Below are 17611 nucleotides of genomic sequence, written 5' to 3'. Positions count from 1 at the left end.
TAGACTAATAGCATACTGTCAGTGGATATTTGACCCACTAACAAAAATACAAAGACCACACACAGAAAATAACAAAAGACCACATACCTCCCTCTAGCAGTGATAGGAGGAGCTTAGAAATGTTTGCAAATTCATATCTATGCTTTCATGGAAACTATGGAAATTATAAAGCTGAGAATCTTTTAATTTTCTAAATTATTTCGTGACTCCTTGGATTTTATCCAAAGATACATGGAAAAGAAACCTCAACAGAGAATTACTATCATTATTCCTGATTTTTCTGAATGACATGTTGTGTACTGTGCATGTGCAGTACGTTTTGGGATAGATTGGAACAATGATATTAGCTAAAAAAAATGTTTCGTGTTTTCAGGGCCTTGGTTTTACACTGTCAAAGTTAATGGAAATGTAATTATTCACTTGAAATAGTGCTGAAATGACTGCATAAATCTTGAAATTTAGCAGCATTTTTAACAGGTAGTTTCAGATTTTCATTTTTGTAGTGCTGTATTTTCTAAAGGTGGTAAATATACCTTGAATTGTTCATTTCAGCTGGAAACAAAGCAAAAAAAATCTAGAACTAATGCATTAAAATGTTTCATTTGATAAGTAAAAATCAGTATTATCTAAAAATAGGTTTCATTAGAGACAATTTGGAATTAATATGTGAAAACTCTACTTCAGAAAATTTTCTTTGTTTGTCTACAAATATTACATTACTTGAGAATGAATTGTACAATATCTTTTCTTTAGTATTTTTAAATTTATTTCCCTTGCTATTTAACCAGTATTTCTGTTTTCATTTCATTGAGTAACTGAGAAAAATCTTATTTTGTTGAATCAGATCTTGCAAAGCAGTCTCAGACAGCCTTAGAAAGGAAGAGAATTCACCGAATGCTGTAAATTCCAGTGAAGAATTTCATCTAAGTTACTCTATTTTTAAAAGGCCATAAAACTCAGCTTACTTCTTAAAGTATGTTTCATTCTTTGGCTCAAAAGAAACTGGTTCCAGCCAACAAATCATAGATTGCTGATTTGTTTCGTATTTCTCATCAGATAGGTTAAATGCCATAGTACCTTTTTGTGGATCTCGAAGCAAACATCTGAAAAAAAATCACAGAATGTTTATACCATGCAATTGTTTCTTAATTTTGTAGAAAGCTTCTAATTAAGCAATGCTCAGCCTGAATTTAAACAGTTTAACCACTAGCCAGTCCAATCCACTTTCAAACCAGGTTTAGCATGTACTGGATGGAAGGCATATGTTTAACTTTTTCATTAATACTGTGTCTAGACTTATGTAGATGAATTCTAAATGCTAAATGTTAAAATGGTAAATGTTAAAATTTATAGATCACAAAATTGTCCTGTGCGCTGTTGTTCCTCTTACGCCATGGACTGGCTACAATTTTTGTTTCTTTACCCTTTCCCTCTCCTCATTAAAACACATTAATGTACTTTTCCTTATCAATAGTAGTGAAAATAGACTTAATTTCTTCTCTTGGTTCCTTACAGAGTAATTTATCTGAGCAGCACTGTGTGCTATCCTTCCTGATATTTTTAATTTCTTTCATAACAGAATCAAACTAAACTCCTTGTCCATTAGGAGTTTTCAAACTGTGTTGGATTGTATTTTACCCTTCAGTCAGATGAAATACCTCGTCATGCTATACATTTAGATGTAATTAAAGCTTCCAATTCTACTTTGTCATGGGGACATAATTCATTTGGTGGGACTATTTTTGGACCTCTTCTAGGCAAGTAAAGGCAAACTTCATGAAATGAAAGTACTATCATTAGGTGAGTTTGTAACACACTCAGAATGTATTAGGGACATCACTTCAGGATAATGAATTGTAAAAAACCATTAAGGAGTGAATTTGGAATTAATCTCTTTCAATTTTCATACGTGTAATAACTACTCATAATGCACAATCTTGATTAAATATATTTCATGTGCATAGCCAAAAAACCCCATTAGTTATTGTAAGTGCAAATATGAACTCAAACATCAATATAAGTTCTAAGTGCATCTTAGTCTAAAGCTATTTTTTTAATTTCATCAGTTGTGGTATTTTCCTTTTATCTATTTCTATGTTTATAAACATGTTTCTGTTAATCATATGGCATGCTATCTGCCTGAAGAGCTAGCTAGGCAGTTATCTTAAACCAAAGAGAGTCTAGTTTTCAGATTTTGCTTGGGTCAAATGCAATAATGAAAAGAATCTTCTTAGAGGCTCATTCATGCAATGACTTTCCTGTCCATGGCCCTCATCCCTAAACTAACAGAGTGGAAGAATTTATGGCTGCTAGTATTAAAATCTGGTACAGATAATCAGTCAATTTGAGTTAAAGGGAACACAGACAAATATAGAGCTGATTCCTGGGGAACATGTGATTTATAGGTGGAGACAATGTTATAACCAAAATCAGATTGGCTTCCCAGCATTCAAAAGTGGTTTTGGTTGTAAAGGGGAGAATTCTACAGAATATAAATTTTTAGATGGACAAGCTTTCCCCCCTCCCCCAATGCCTAGTTCTAAAAAATTTTCACAAGTTTATTTTAATTTTTTAACTTTAACGTTTTGTAGTCATGGCTTATCTGCTGACATGAGAGTAGGAAAAACAGACTTTAGTTAGTAAGACTAGCTCAGCAACATTCATTTTCAGGGATAAGGAGATAATCCCTACTCTGTAAGGTGATAAATTAGTTGATAATTCACTGACTGAAAATTCAAGGAATCAAGAATGGCTAGTAGGAAAGATTTTTGAGAAGTTAAATGCTGCAATTTATACACATGGAGTAGTAGCTAGTTTGTTTTTCTTTATTTCATTTCTTCTCTCTTTTTCTTTTTTTTTCTTTTCCTTAATGCAAGCCCAATTGATTTTATAACAGAGAAGAGGTGAACTGAGGAAACCCACAGTGTTTGTTTCTGTGAAGTGTTATTCATCTCTTGATTACATGACACAGATGACATAGAAAACTGGCATGATTTAGTCTGCTTCACTGAATGCAGTTTGTTTTCATGTCTGATTGCTATTGTATTAATCCTACTTTTTAGCTGTGTTCTAAGATGGCTTCGTTTTCAAGTCTTGTCTACAAACACTCAGGAGCATCTACATTCATGCTCATTGTTGGTGTAGATAGGCTGTTATCATTTTTCCTTTTACGTTTTCTATTCTGATGAGACCAGGGAGGTTATACAGCTTACAGGAACCATGTTATTGTGGGGTTGCTATAATGATGGATGATGCATCTAACATTGACTGTATAGATGCAGCCAAGACGAAAGCAGACAGTTCAGGAATGGGGCCCTTAAAATCTAAAGGTAACTAGTAAATGTTTGACTAAGACAAATACTTAGGTGGGAAGAAAAACAATGGTCTTTCAGTAAAGTAACCCGGTCTAAGATCTCTACATGATCATGGGAAAGATTCTTCCACTATGGCTTAAGAGTCTGGAAATCTTAATGATAGCTTCTTGTCCAAGCTAGTTTTGAGCTAAATTGCATTAGCATTATAACAGCTTCAACACAGCTGATGTTCAAACTAGGGGAAAGTTCACTAAAGTGAAACTCCCATTTTCAACACAAAGCTATGTATGTAAGTGAAGTCGCATTTATTGGGTCAGTATCACAAAGTGGGTTCAGGGTTCAGGTCACCTGGGACACATCATTACTTAAGATAAACTGAAGAACAAGCTCACAGAAATCCCAAGAAAGTCAATTAAACTATCCGTGCTTCCTTATTATCAAACACTTCTGCCACTTCCTCCTATTTCATATTCCATCTGTTTTTGTAGAATTGACTTCTCTCTGTTCTTCTTTCTGCTTTCTTTTTTCTTTTATCTGACACCTAACAAGGACATTTTAAATATATGTTGCTACATGTGTTTGCAGTCTTGGTGGTGTTTCTGTCACTTTGAAAAGTCTGTTTTTACTGTCTGGTTGTGCCATCTTTCTGTCTCTTTAGATTCACTTATGGTATTTAGTAATATTCCCTCCCTCTGATTATTTGCTATATTAATAGTTTTACCACATCATACCACTACATGTTTTTCTATGACAGATACCATTGACTGCTTGTCTCTATTAACAGATTTGACATATTACTGTAACACACAGATTTTGCGACACTTTATACAAAAGAAAGTAGCCTGTTGCAGAACCATTTTGCATGAATATATCTATATTTGAAGGCACCACTAAAGCCCCCATTCCCTCAGAAAGCCTTTGAATTAACTGAAATCTGTATTACGGAGGTTTTGAGGAAAAGGCTCAAAATGGATCTCCCAGGATATGAGCTTCATTTTGCTCCTGCTGAAGGCTACATTATCAGAATAGTCTATAAATCTAAAAAGAGTTGTCTTGAAACTTGTCAGCATTCTTCGCCCATCTTCCAGTATGCCTGTTAGTACACTGATCATTTCTAAACAAATTATTAGGTCAGATGTGTATTTTTAGATACAAAAATAAACAATAAAGTCATATATTTCTAGCATTTCCACCATTTCTTTTCAGTCTTGCATTTACTGCTTTGCATAGAACACTATCTTTCCCTGAACAGATCTTGTATGGAGAAGATAACCCAATAAAGGATAATAAATGTTAATAAATATTGTTTTCATATAAGTTAAAATATACTGGATAAAATCTGAAAATCAACCTTTATTTTATTCTATAAGTGGCTTTTTACACCGTCTGTATCTCATGCATTCCATACACGCTTTTGGGTCTAAGAACAATGAAAGCAAGAAGTTTGTGTGAAGTCAAAACCGCCAGCTAATAACAGTTATTGCTCAAATTGTTTCTCCATTTAATTTCTGACTCATTGTTTTCCTTTTTCTTTGCAGTTTTCCATTTGTCCCACAAAGTCACTCGGGTGGTTCCAGAAAGTGCTCTGCTGATTGTCCTCGGTATTGTTCTTGGTGGCATTGTATTGGCAGCAGATCACATTGCCTCCTTCACCCTGACACCAACTGTATTTTTCTTCTATTTGTTACCCCCCATTGTTTTGGATGCTGGATATTTTATGCCAAATAGATTGTTCTTTGGAAATCTTGGCACAATCCTTTTGTATGCTGTCATTGGGACAGTTTGGAATGCTGCCACAACTGGTTTATCTCTCTATGGTGTCTATCTGACAGGAATAATGGGTAAGTTTGATCTATGAAGGCACTACTGTATACCAACTGTTAGATGGGTGATGATTTACAACTTAACAACACTTTCCAGCAGAAAAGTTCAATTTTGACAGGAGCAATTTGTAATATCTTTACGAAATTTAACAATGACCTGAGAAATCTTCCCTGGAGACAGCACAAAAGCAACTTGAATCCATGTCTCTCGTGCTGTCCTGCTCTAAATGTGTGTGTACACTCTCAGGGTAAAGCTCAGGATTCTTTCTGCTAATGGACATCTGAACAAAAATACACAGTGAAGGGCTTGTTTCTTTCTGCTGTGATAGAAACCTCAAAAGTTACTGTGAAATGGAAGTGCCTTCCTTCAGTCAGATTTAATATTAAGTAAGGAATGGTTGCTGAGTGGGTATATATGTGTGACACATTTCCACATCTCTTTTTTGTCTTCTGAGCCTGGAAATTGTAACTGAAGATTTAGAAATTTTAAACTTACAGAATGAGGTAGCAGATGTCTTACTGACAGTAGATGTCTTACTAAAAAAAAAAAAAGGTCATTTTAATGAGAGCAGCCCAATGGGGTTTGAAAGGGTGCAGAATTTCCCAGACCACAAATCCAAAAAGTGAAGATTCCCTATTGCTTGTGCTTTGCCCAAAGAAACTGTGGATGCCCCATCCCTAGAAGTGTTCAAGGCCAGGTTGGATGGGACTCTGAGTAACCTGGTAACCTGGTCTAGTGGAAGGTGTCCCTGTCCCCCATGGCAGGAGGGATGGACTGAAGGGCATAAGAGGTCCCTTCCAACACAAACCGTTCTATGATTCTAAGATGCACTCTATCTCAATTATTCTATAATAAAAGGGCACAGAACTGATAGAACAGGCCCAGAACAGCAGTGCTTAATCTGTACAGACTTGTTCTTTGGAGACATGTTATTTAACTGCAGATATTTGTGATATAGACAGCTATGGTAAATTTAGCTTACATTTTATATATTTACCTTACTATAACTCACATTTTGGAAGGAGTGTTTTTTTTTCTTAAGAAGTTACAAAGGTGAGAGTTCAGGTACAAACACTGTTGACTCTTTATACTGCGTCTACAATATCATATTTATAAATAAAATCAGGTTTTCAGGAACAAAATATATGACAGAAGGATGTTGCTATTGCAACACAGTGGAAAAGGATTTCTTTATTTAAATATCCAAGATGCTTCAAATGATTTTAAAAATACCACCAAACTTATTCTCTTAACATTGTGTTCTGGGAAATATAATGAATGATAATTACTTTGATATAAATCATTAAAGGAAAAGGATTGATCTCTTTATAACGTGAAATGGAAAAGTCAAGTCTTTTCAAAAAAGTTTTTTTTAATTGAAAAATTCTCCTATCTCTTCCTCTCCTCCCAATCAGTAAACAACTCTCATCTAACTGCAAAAGCTGGATTTGGTGTCTACATGTTCTGCTTCATCATTATGCAAATCTTTTAGTGATAGTGTTTACTAGAACTCTGAGCTTACAGTTAAACAGCAGAATCAACCCTTACCACAGGTCACAGCTAAAGCTCTACAAGATAAATATAGGGATGTTAACAAATGCAAACAATAAACTGACATGCCTGGTGAATTTAAGTTTAGAAAGACCATTAATTGGTATACCCTGGGGACCTGTCTTTGCCACGACGACATAGTATAACCTACTAGAGTTCTAATTTCAGCTATGAAAAAGGCCAGAGGAGGCTGTCCCTGATTCAAACTGTGCCATTCTCCAGCAAAGCTGAGCAGGACTTTAAAATACTCGCTAATCTAAATACATTGTGTTGACCTCCAAGATGTCAATAAGTTCTAAGCACCATCCTTTGTGATAAACCTTGCTGTTGTTACTTACTTGCTGAAGCTAGGAGAATGCCGAGTTACTCATTTTCTAGAAGATTCTGTAGTAGCTTCTGGTTGAAGTTCTATGTCATATTTTTGTTTCTATCCTACTTTTTCTACAATTGAAGTGAATAATGCTAAAAGTAATATCATTAAAATGTAGAAATGTAAATCCACTACAGACTAAGATGAAATAAAAACAAGTGACTTTCAACTTTGCCATTCAGTGGGCTTGTACTACTGTCCAGCAATATAAGGGTGCATAATCCAAATTAGATTGCTTAGATTTCCTACATAAATAAACAAAAGCAGCTCTTTGTTTGTATTCAATACCCTTGTAGGAAAATAGAGATGGTGATAAGGACAAAAAAATCCTTCTTTAGAAGTGAAATGAAAATATTAGCACCTTAACTGTTAACTAATAGTCATATCAGTCTGCTTTCCCAGAATAGGAAGAGTTACCTAATCCTAAACCTTTCTGGCTGATTGCACTGAACTGTTCCCCATCTGCTGGAGAACTAACACGTGCAGTATTGTGGAATAATTGTGGCTGTGACTAATGCTTAGAGCAGTTTTTCCTGTACCATCTAGGTCATAGCTGCAACATGCTGAGTGTGTCTAGAAGTCTTAAACTGAGCCCAGCAAACTTATCTTGCTCAGGTGTCACTGCTGTCAGCTAGTCACTTGGAAATTACTTGTGTTATTAGTCTATGTAAAAGTCTGATTCAGAAACTCCATGCCTCCTGACAGTGCTTTGTAGGAATTACAGATGTGTCCTAATCTCCCCATAAATATTTGCTCACTAGCTTTGCAAGTCTTCAAAGAATGTACCAATGATTGTAATTGGTAACACATAAAAAAGATAAGAAATCTCAGTGAGCCAATTTATTTTAAAACCTTACATTCTATTATACCCTGATCTCTGATAGTTATTGTCATTGGACTTGTTCCTTCCTTAAGCATGCCAGAGAAGGACAACATTTGGTGGAATCATTACTTAGATTCAGGTTCAAGGCTATTCTCAGAATTTTTGGCACAGACTTAAGATCACTCCTTCAACCCCACTCTCATGCTGAAATGGGTAGATTCAGTCCTTCTTCACGGCCCAATATGTCCAAGAGTGAACAAGACTATTTATATTTTTGAATATATGAGGTAGTCATATGCAAGCTATGAATTTCTGTTTTCAGGGCCTTACCAAGATTCCCATACATTTTATGGAAAACATTGTAGATGCTCTGATTGGCAGATAGCAGCTAAGAGAATATATACATCTGCAGCTCCATCAGATTATTGGCCATTGTCACATATAACAGGCTGTTGTCTACTCATGTTTCTGGCTGCCCATATAAGTATCCTTTCCTTGAGTAAATATGCCCATATAATTTTGTATCAAAAACATTCGGAATCTAGTTTCTCTTTCAATTATGATCTAAGCACAAAACATTTTGAATTTGAAAAATTACTTCATAAGAATACTTTCTAGAGGAGTGGCCAGGTTGTTCTGGAAGTACCTTACAGGTAATATTGATCCTGTGGCTACGGTTACTGACTATCATTGCCTGACTCATGCTTCCAAACCATTTAATCAGATGAATTTCTTCTTTACTTATAGAAATCATGCCTAATACAACTATAGATTAATTTTGGGCATGGGCCTCTGCACTGCATTCTAATGAACAAATTCTCAATATGTTCCTTCTTTGCTCTTCCTCATGTAATTTTAGCACCATTACCTCTTAATGAACCTTGCTTACTTCTCCATCCATTAATGAACACAAAGGGAATTTTACTGTTCTATACTATTTCAGAAATCTTTTCCCCAGAAAAAATGACTGGGGATATTACTACTCCTGATTTCATGAAGAGGGTAAGCTGATCAAAGAGATCTTTGTGGTTCTTCCTTTTCTGCTCCTTTTAAAATGACAGTGATGTTTGTCTTGGTCTGTTTGCATAACTGAACAAAATAACATTAATAACTAAAAGAAGGTTAAAAAAAATACCCAGTTACACTGTTGCCAGAGTTTTGTAGTTCCAAAACATTGTCAAAATTCCTAAGGGACCACAACACAAATATATTGAGGTACATTTTGATCCTTCATCTGTTTTTATGGTCCACTTGCAGAAAATTTAACAGTGACCTCATGAATCCTAATTTGGAAACAAGTGGCTTAACTGCACCTATCAATAAATGCCTACTTGAATAAGGAGGCCACAATTGGTGTTCAACTGCACTGAGTGTAGTTAAGCCCCACTGTAGAAGTCAAATTTGACCTGCGACATGAACTGTCTTGTAATGTTCACTTCAGAAGTACTGGTATAGTCCTCTTGACATCTTGTGAGTTCTCAGTTACCCTACGATAATTTACTTAAGTTAGACAAACCATACCACACACAGATACAAACTCAGTTTAAATATGGGAGCACTTTGCTGTAAGAACAGGCCTGTACTGGTCCTGCTCCCAGAAACAACTTTGATCCACATGGGCCAATGCTGGATCCAACAAATTTGTAGGAAACAAGATGGCACAGTACAGAACTTCTTAAATAATGTCTGTACCACACTTTCCAGCTGATACCTTAGGATCCCTATTTTGAAGGATTTGACATTATCTGTAATATCACAGTCTGTCATTACTATAGATAATACAGAGCTGATTCTGCTTATTATTTGTTTGCTTTGTTTTTGAAGGCAAACTGAACTCTGGAGTGCTGGACTTCCTCCTCTTTGGCAGCTTAATTGCTGCTGTGGATCCTGTAGCTGTTCTGGCAGTGTTTGAAGAAGTCCATGTCAATGAAGTTCTATTTATCATTGTTTTTGGAGAATCACTTCTGAACGATGCTGTAACTGTGGTAAGTAAATTATACAGCCCCAAGTCACCCAAACTCTAGGGGGTTTCTTCTGAAATGCATTTTCCCCTTAAAAGAAATGCTGTAGTATCTGTGTGTATCTACTCATGGGCTATTGTAGTGTAGCTCATGGTGTCTTCTGTCTTACTTATGAATCCTATATTGTGAAGATTAGATGTTTCAACATGAAAGCTATTTGGAGCTGGTAAGTGACATAAAAATATACAGTCCTGGGCTGGACACTTCAAATGAAGTTTCAGGGATGCATGTTTTATTTGCCTTTGCTGTTCAAGTAGGGTTTTTATGACTTAATGAAATTAGTTCCAAGGATTTTAAGCCTTTCTTTGCTGTTGTTTTTTAATGCACATAGTCTTTTCTGCATATTTGTGTTATGCCTATAATTTCTATGCATACCTCAACCAGTGAGAAAGAATACTCGCCAAAGTGTTTATGCCTTCTCCCTCTGTTTTACTTCAATCAGATATTTATCAAACAGATATATAACAAAGATCCGATTTGGAAAAACTTGTGTGACATTTTAGAAAGTTTCTGTTTTGTTTTGTTTTGTTTTTTTTCAAACATGTTAATTTTCTTTTTTTATTTAGAAAGACTTTAATAGACTTAAAGCAACTCAAATTTCTACCGATATTTTTATTTTGATTGAAACCTGTTTTCACATAAAATTTTTTCTTACAATAAAATAGTCGATAGTTTTGTAGTGCAGTGTTAGTGGACAGGGACCAGAAAGTCCTAAGGCAGAAAGGTGCTGTGCAACCAAGTTGCTATACAACTTCAGTTCACTTTTGGATCATTTCCTGTTTCTGCTCCTGCCTATCTCCAAAGGAGGGTAAGACATGTTCACTAGGCTCAGTTTCTTAACTTTTTGCAACCGAGGAAGCAAGGCACTGCAAGGTCACTGGCTGCAGCCTAATTGTTCACACGAATTTGAAAATGGCTCCCAGAGAAACCTAATTGCCCTTTGATATCAGTATCATTAGTAGTTTTGGGGTATTGACAGGAAGAAATATTAAAATAAACCTTTGACGAACTCAAGTATCAACATTACTGGCTTTCAGAAGCAAATGAGTTTTTGTTACTGCGAAATGAACATGAACACTCACTCTACAAATAGAAGAAAATTTGATTCATTGAAGGAAATCTAGAAGAGAAGAGCAAGCATGATCAAGAGTCAGAAAGCACAGTCTATGAGGAAATTTGAAACAAGTGGAGTTCTTACCTTGAAAACGGAAAGCCTGGAGGACAGAAGAAAGTAGATGATATGGCATTCTTTAAACATGAAAATGTAAAAGACTACTGTTACAAAGCAAAGTAACCTGTGTACTGTGACTGGGTAAATATGATAAGAATTATCAAGGTTAGTTGCAACAAGGAAAGCTGAGAAAGCCATAGTAAAGTTCTCCTCTGTCACTAGAGGAATTAAGAACAGATTAAACAGGCATATGCTCATACAAACCTCATTAGGCAGGGGTATGAATAAGGTTATTCATTATTTTAAAAGCTTATTATTTTAAAAGCTTTAATACAATTATTGCAGTTTATTCTCTTTTATGTTCAACTTATATATGTTCAATATATTTCAATTTAGTCTCATTATTAGCATCTTATTAATTATCTTATTTATCTTATACAGGTGATTAAATAAATCTGTCAAATATCTGGATTTTACAGTGAGAAGTGCCTTAGAAAACACATTTCTATGTAACAATCCTTCCTATCAATAGGAAACATTGAAATGAGAAATGGAAAATTGTGGTTTTTTCTTAAAAAAAAATTTGTTTCTTCTTGCTCCACTGCGTTTTCTCCATTTTGAAAAAGTATCAAATCTGCAAAGTCTTCTCCCTCCACACAGAATTTCCCTCAGCCACACACTGTTTCAGGATTCATAATATTAAGGCCCATAATGAGATTATTTTAATAGGCTCAATTCAGGAGCAATTATTAAGTTAGTCTACTTTTCTTTTCAGGTCCTGTACAATGTGTTTGAATCTTTCGTTGCAATAGGTCCAACGAATGTGACAGGAATTGAATGTCTCAAAGGCATAGGTGTGTAGAATTCAATTCTGTATCTCATATGTGATATATGTGCATATGTAGTATTTTAAACAAAATATTATTAATATGCTATTGGTAACTGCTATTTTTCAGCCCTTTTCATTATTACTCATATTACCACACTAGTATGGCATAGACAAATGTCTTAAGAAAACAATTAGATAAATATTCCTGAATATTTGGAAAACTTAATCAGATAGATCTGTTTTCTTTTGAGGAGACTCAACAGATGTGGAATTCATTTGATAAGATCACCAAACTTGATATTTTCTTTGTATTTAATAACATGTCCTTAGTTTCAGCCTATGCTCTTCCTCCCTGCATTCCAGGAAAGTTGAGATTGTGTATAGGCATTCTCACCCCTTATCACTGATTGCTATCCAGTAACATTTGCCAGTGACTATCAAGAAATTTTATTTACCTAAAAATAGAGTCCCTATTTCCAATTCCAAGCATGACATGGTACTTACTACATTATCTTATGAATAAATGTTTTAACAATGACTTTGACATATTCTAGAATATGCTTTTGTGAATACATTTGTTTATAGAACATGGGAAAAAAACAGTACCAATTAAATGCAGTGTCTTTTGTATAAAGCTAAAATGGTGAGGCTTAGAAGAAAGTAACCTTGATTTTCTACAGAATGCTACATTCACATACCAAATGCTCAAAAGTATTTCCTGTTGTTTCACTTTAGAAATAAGTTTTGACATGTCCTCCAAAATTTTCTCTCATTTACTAGCCATTTGCTGTTAGGTCTGTGCAAGAGAATGAATTCAAACCATTGTATTTTTACTGTTTAAGCTGTGTTAGGTTTTGCTTTTCAGTGTCGTTCTTTGTGGTGAGCCTTGGTGGGACACTTGTTGGCATTTTCTTTGCATTCCTGCTCTCACTGGTCAGTCGTTTCACCAAGCACGTGAGAATCATTGAACCTGGATTTGTGTTTATCATTTCCTACCTGTCCTACCTCACAGCAGAGATGCTGTCTCTTTCAGCTATCCTGGCGTAAGTTTCTTTTTATTGCTCTCTGGGAAGGGGCTGAGAAGGAAATATGGTTTTTAAAAATATTGAAAGGAAGGCCTAAATTATATAGGACAGCTATAAATATGACACTCATGAAGCTTATGCTGGATAACACTATTTTCACACTGCAGTAAATTATAATTTGCAAATACTGTTATTCAGCCTTGAAAAGGAATATATGTTTTCAAGTATTTGCTGTGCAACATGAGAACTCCTTTACAAAATATAGACATGACTCGTCCTTCTTAGTTATTAATAATACTTCAATCTTAACAGTTGTCCATTTGTATTGACATCTTTCCCTATAATGTGTAACCAAAGCAATATTTTTCTATGGCATTATGTGAATGTCATTATTCACTGCTCTCTCTGACTTGGCTGGTCTGCTAAGTTTTGCCTGAAGTTTGCCTGTTTTGGCTTGAGTACCCCTGTGATCTCTCTTCTTTTAATACTCATTGACTCCTGGCATACCTTTCTTCTCAGTTTTGCTTATCATGTTTGTAGATGATACAGTAAGTATATCTAAGATCTAAAAATCTTTCTGCAAAGAGGTCACTAGTTTATGTCTAATGTAAACAAGATTTAAAATTTTACATGTAAGATGTATGATAATCTGAGGAGAATTAAAGTCTGTTGTGATCTAATGAAATGCTGTCTTCAGGCCTCTTGAGGTTATCTCAGAATGAATGTTTGAGATATGCTTTTTACCTAGATTAGACTCCACATGGGCTCCTGAGTTTATTTTTTCTTAGGAATTAATGGTGGGTTTTTATCACTATGTGACAGACAGATGGAAATAATATTAAATGTTGCCGCGGATATTTTCTGAACAATCGCTTCTTTTTCTAGGATAACCTTCTGTGGCATTTGCTGTCAGAAATATGTCAAAGCTAACATATCTGAACAGTCTTCTACAACTGTAAGATATACCATGAAAATGATGGCCAGTGGAGCAGAAACTATTATCTTCATGTTCCTGGGAATTTCAGCTGTAAATCCAGATATCTGGATGTGGAATACAGCTTTTATTCTGTTGACTCTGGTCTTCATCTCAGTATATAGAGTTATTGGTAAGGGGATAATCTTCCTATTCTTGCACTGTGTTGCTAATGCAATCACATATTCTTTATACCCCTCCCTACAAAATTTGGAGTTCTAGGCTTGTTTCTTTTAAAACATTACCTTTATTTTGGTTGAATTTATGGTTCGGTTTGGGTTAGGAGAGTAGATCTCTACAGTAAGCTTCATCATATGCTGAAAATATAGCAAGATTTCATTTTTGATGATGTCTGAGGATATGACTAGCCCAGCAGCTAACATGAATCATCCAGTGGCTAACCTTTGCTGACCCAGTACATGGTATTGGCAAAATCTCCTAGTGAAAAGGACTTTGTTCTTTAACAAAATATGTGAATCCTGTCAGCCATATCGCTCCTTCAGCTCTTTCAAATTTGGTGATAGAGAGATTGTCTTAAGCTAATTTTATGGTTGACTTCAGGTTTTAGACACAGAGTGATATCGGACCATACATTAATTACACTGCATGGTCTCTGGCTTAAGAAATAATTCTCAGGGACTGATAAAAAAATGAGCAAATAAGACTGTGGCAGGTAGTGATTACCTACTGTCAATTTACTGGGGTTATATAAGTTTGCAAACATTTCAAAATACCAAAAATGTCTTGCCCAGCTATGTATGTAGTTCTACTGTAGTTTTGCTGAAGTCACAAAAAAGGCATAGAATGAAGCATTTGTAGAGAGTAACACATGTAGTGATTTGGTGTATGTACTTACACCTGGGAATAAATTAAACTGGTTTATTTGCCTGTTTGTCTTGACTTAAATTCAAATAACAGGTTACATGTCTATCTAGCTGGCAAGTTTCCTAGACTCTGTGTTCTTATTCTGTCTCAGAGGTTCCTGATCTGAATGTAGTGTCTAGTTCCTTGTCCTCCTTTCTGAATAGTCTGTAAGCATCGTTTCATTTATCTGCTTCTCAGTGACTGCTAATGTGCCTGAGGTGTTCAAAAGAGTTTTCGATATCTTGTCTTTGACACTGTTTGTATTCCTGAAATAAGTGTTTAACTATCCTGTAATAAATGTGCTCAACAATTAAATAGTAAATATTCAGCAATAACAATAAGCACCCATTAAAGTAGTTGATCTTAGACACTGGCAAATCACTAAATACCTGATGATACCTCATGTAATTGCAGCTCTCATACCCTGAAGAGGTAGATTGGTGGCATGAATGGATTTTTAAGAGTCCTTTCTTACAGTGACCAGACACTCTTCCCTTGGCACAAGTTCAGAGTTCTCTAAAAAGAGAAATATCTGTTTTGCATTGGTTAACAGCACTGGCATGCTGCAGTGGGACATGCGTGCCATGCCACTTGGAGGAGTGGTGAAGCTGTTTTTCCTCTGTATGGTGGGAGCTCTGGAACACATTGGGATAACTAGAACTTTAGGTCTCCTGAAGCAGGCAGCATCTCACCTGTATGTCTGAAGACAGTGTTAGCATAACTAGACCACCCTTCCTAAGACAATGACATAAATATCCTCTTTAGTGATTTGTAAAGGGTACCACACTTAGTCCGTAAATCAATGCTGTTTTAACCCATTTCTATTAAATGACCATGTGAATATCACTGGTTATGGTGCTAGAAATTCTATTCTTTCTCAACGAATTTCAAAGATCAGGACGCAGCAGAACTTGCCCTGTAGTGCCTGTGCTGGAGGGCAGCGCTCTCAGAAGAAGAGCTGCTGGTTCACAGAAGCAGCTCCATCTAATTCCTTTGACCTGATGTAAAGGAGAAGACACAAGTGGGCAGCATAGTGCTACAGAGGGGGAAGTGGATGGAGTAGATTGTTACGAAAGTGGTGTGGTGGTACCATTTCTGTTACACACGGTTGGGATATTGACATTGCACAAGGGTATTTCTAGACATGCTGACATTTGTTTTTTACAGGTGTAGTTTTACAGACATGGATTCTCAACCGCTACAGAACGGTCCAGTTGGAGATAATAGACCAGGTGGTGATGTCCTATGGTGGACTACGTGGAGCAGTTGCTTTTGCTCTTGTTGCACTTCTGGATAAGGACAAAGTGCATGACAAAAACCTGTTTGTCAGCACAACTATCATTGTTGTGTTTTTTACTGTTATTTTCCAGGTAATTTAACTACTTAAGCATGCTTCTTGCAAGGAGAAGGAGTCCCCCAAAAGTACTGAATGCTTAAAGCAGTTCTCAGCTGAAGGTTGCATGTGGTTTCACTGAACTGAAAGAATAATTGAATTTGTAATTTTAGTAACAAAGATCCCATTTTATGTTTTCATATGGGACCACATGGGACAAAACACAATTTCCTCTGTGCTAAAAATTGTTCAGTCTTAGCCACTTAGTATTAATAGTGCCTAGTTAATATCTGATTAAACATCCTTCACCTCATATGAATAACTATAGGGAACAGTCCTTTTAATGGGAAGATAAGTCATTAAGCTGATCTACCTGAGTCTCAGTCCTCGCTTTATTATATTTAATAGCAGTGGGACAAGAAAGTATTTAACATCCAAACAAAATAGCGCTTTCTGGATGAAAAAGCATTAATTTAAGTGGAGATATGTCAGTATATAGCAGCTTCTAATTTTATCTGAAGTGTATTACAGAAAGTTTAATTGTGGTCACAAACTCCTGATATGTGGAGAAAACACCACAATCAATTGTAAAAGGAATACTTATACACTTCTAGTACCATATTTTTACTATAGAAGTTGTTGATTGTTGTCTTTTCAAACCTTTGTAACAGAAGCTGAGGGTACAGCATTTTATCTTCTAGAGAGGACAGAGATCAACTGAGAAAGTATGAGAACCACCAAGTAACACACAAATGTGCTCTATTTCTCTTTAACAACACCAGTTGGAGGAAAGTCTAGGAAAACTCAAGTATTTATTATCATGTTTCAATCCTCAGGGACTTACTATCAAGCCTTTGGTACAGTGGCTGAAAGTGAAGAAAACTGAACACAGAGAGCCAAAACTGAATGAGAAACTTCATGGCAGAGTAAGATATTTTAAAATAAAACTATGGTGTCTTTTGGGTGTTTACAGAGCATCTTAAGAGAAAACAAAAATATTAGAGAGAATTTCTTTCCTTGGAAGGGAAGGGACCGTCAAATTTCAAGAGCAAAATCCTTCAAACATTTCAAAAGTTATTTTTAGGTTACTATTTGTCTCCTCTGAAGGGATACTCAACTGAAAGTTCTGGTCTTTCACTTGAGAATTCAATAGGGCTGTTAATGTCTGGAAAAGGTATGAAAAGCAGGCTTTGTAGCTTGCATGTTACATAGAAAGATAGTCTGCTGCCCAGTACAGATTAATTATATACTGAAATTCCCGATCAATGGCAATAGTTTTAATGCAGTGAGAGTGCTGTATGTTCCTGCATTTCTTTACCCTTTTAAAAGATTTTGAAATACAATCTCTTCCAGTTCACTTTCACACAACATTATAAAATTCTTATTCAGTAAAAAACCCCATATATTTTCAATATAAATATAGGTTATAGGATGGAAGACTATAGACAGAAGCATCAAGATTGGAAGAGACCTTCAAGAACATCTAGTTCAACCATCAACCCAGCACCACCAT

General features: G+C 35.6%; 1 protein-coding gene across 3 annotated transcripts in view; it reads left to right on the top strand.

Moving 5' to 3' along the window:
* SLC9A3 (solute carrier family 9 member A3) overlaps window positions 1-17611 on the top strand; it is a 48410-nt gene that overhangs the window by 18990 nt on the left and 11809 nt on the right. For all 3 annotated transcript variants that reach the window (XM_051798889.1, XM_051798891.1, XM_051798890.1), the window contains exons 2-8: window positions 4853-5155; window positions 9707-9867; window positions 11850-11928; window positions 12769-12946; window positions 13814-14034; window positions 15933-16135; window positions 16935-17024. In XM_051798889.1, coding sequence (XP_051654849.1) covers window positions 4853-5155; window positions 9707-9867; window positions 11850-11928; window positions 12769-12946; window positions 13814-14034; window positions 15933-16135; window positions 16935-17024 — 1235 coding nt within the window. The remainder of the gene's footprint in view (window positions 1-4852; window positions 5156-9706; window positions 9868-11849; window positions 11929-12768; window positions 12947-13813; window positions 14035-15932; window positions 16136-16934; window positions 17025-17611) is intronic.

The sequence above is a fragment of the Manacus candei genome, unplaced genomic scaffold (genome assembly GCF_025592945.1).
Source record: "Manacus candei isolate 608988 ecotype Guabito, Panama unplaced genomic scaffold, ASM2559294v1 h1tg000049l, whole genome shotgun sequence".
NCBI lineage: Eukaryota > Metazoa > Chordata > Aves > Passeriformes > Pipridae > Manacus > Manacus candei.
This window is presented reverse-complemented; position numbering and strand designations above follow the sequence as displayed.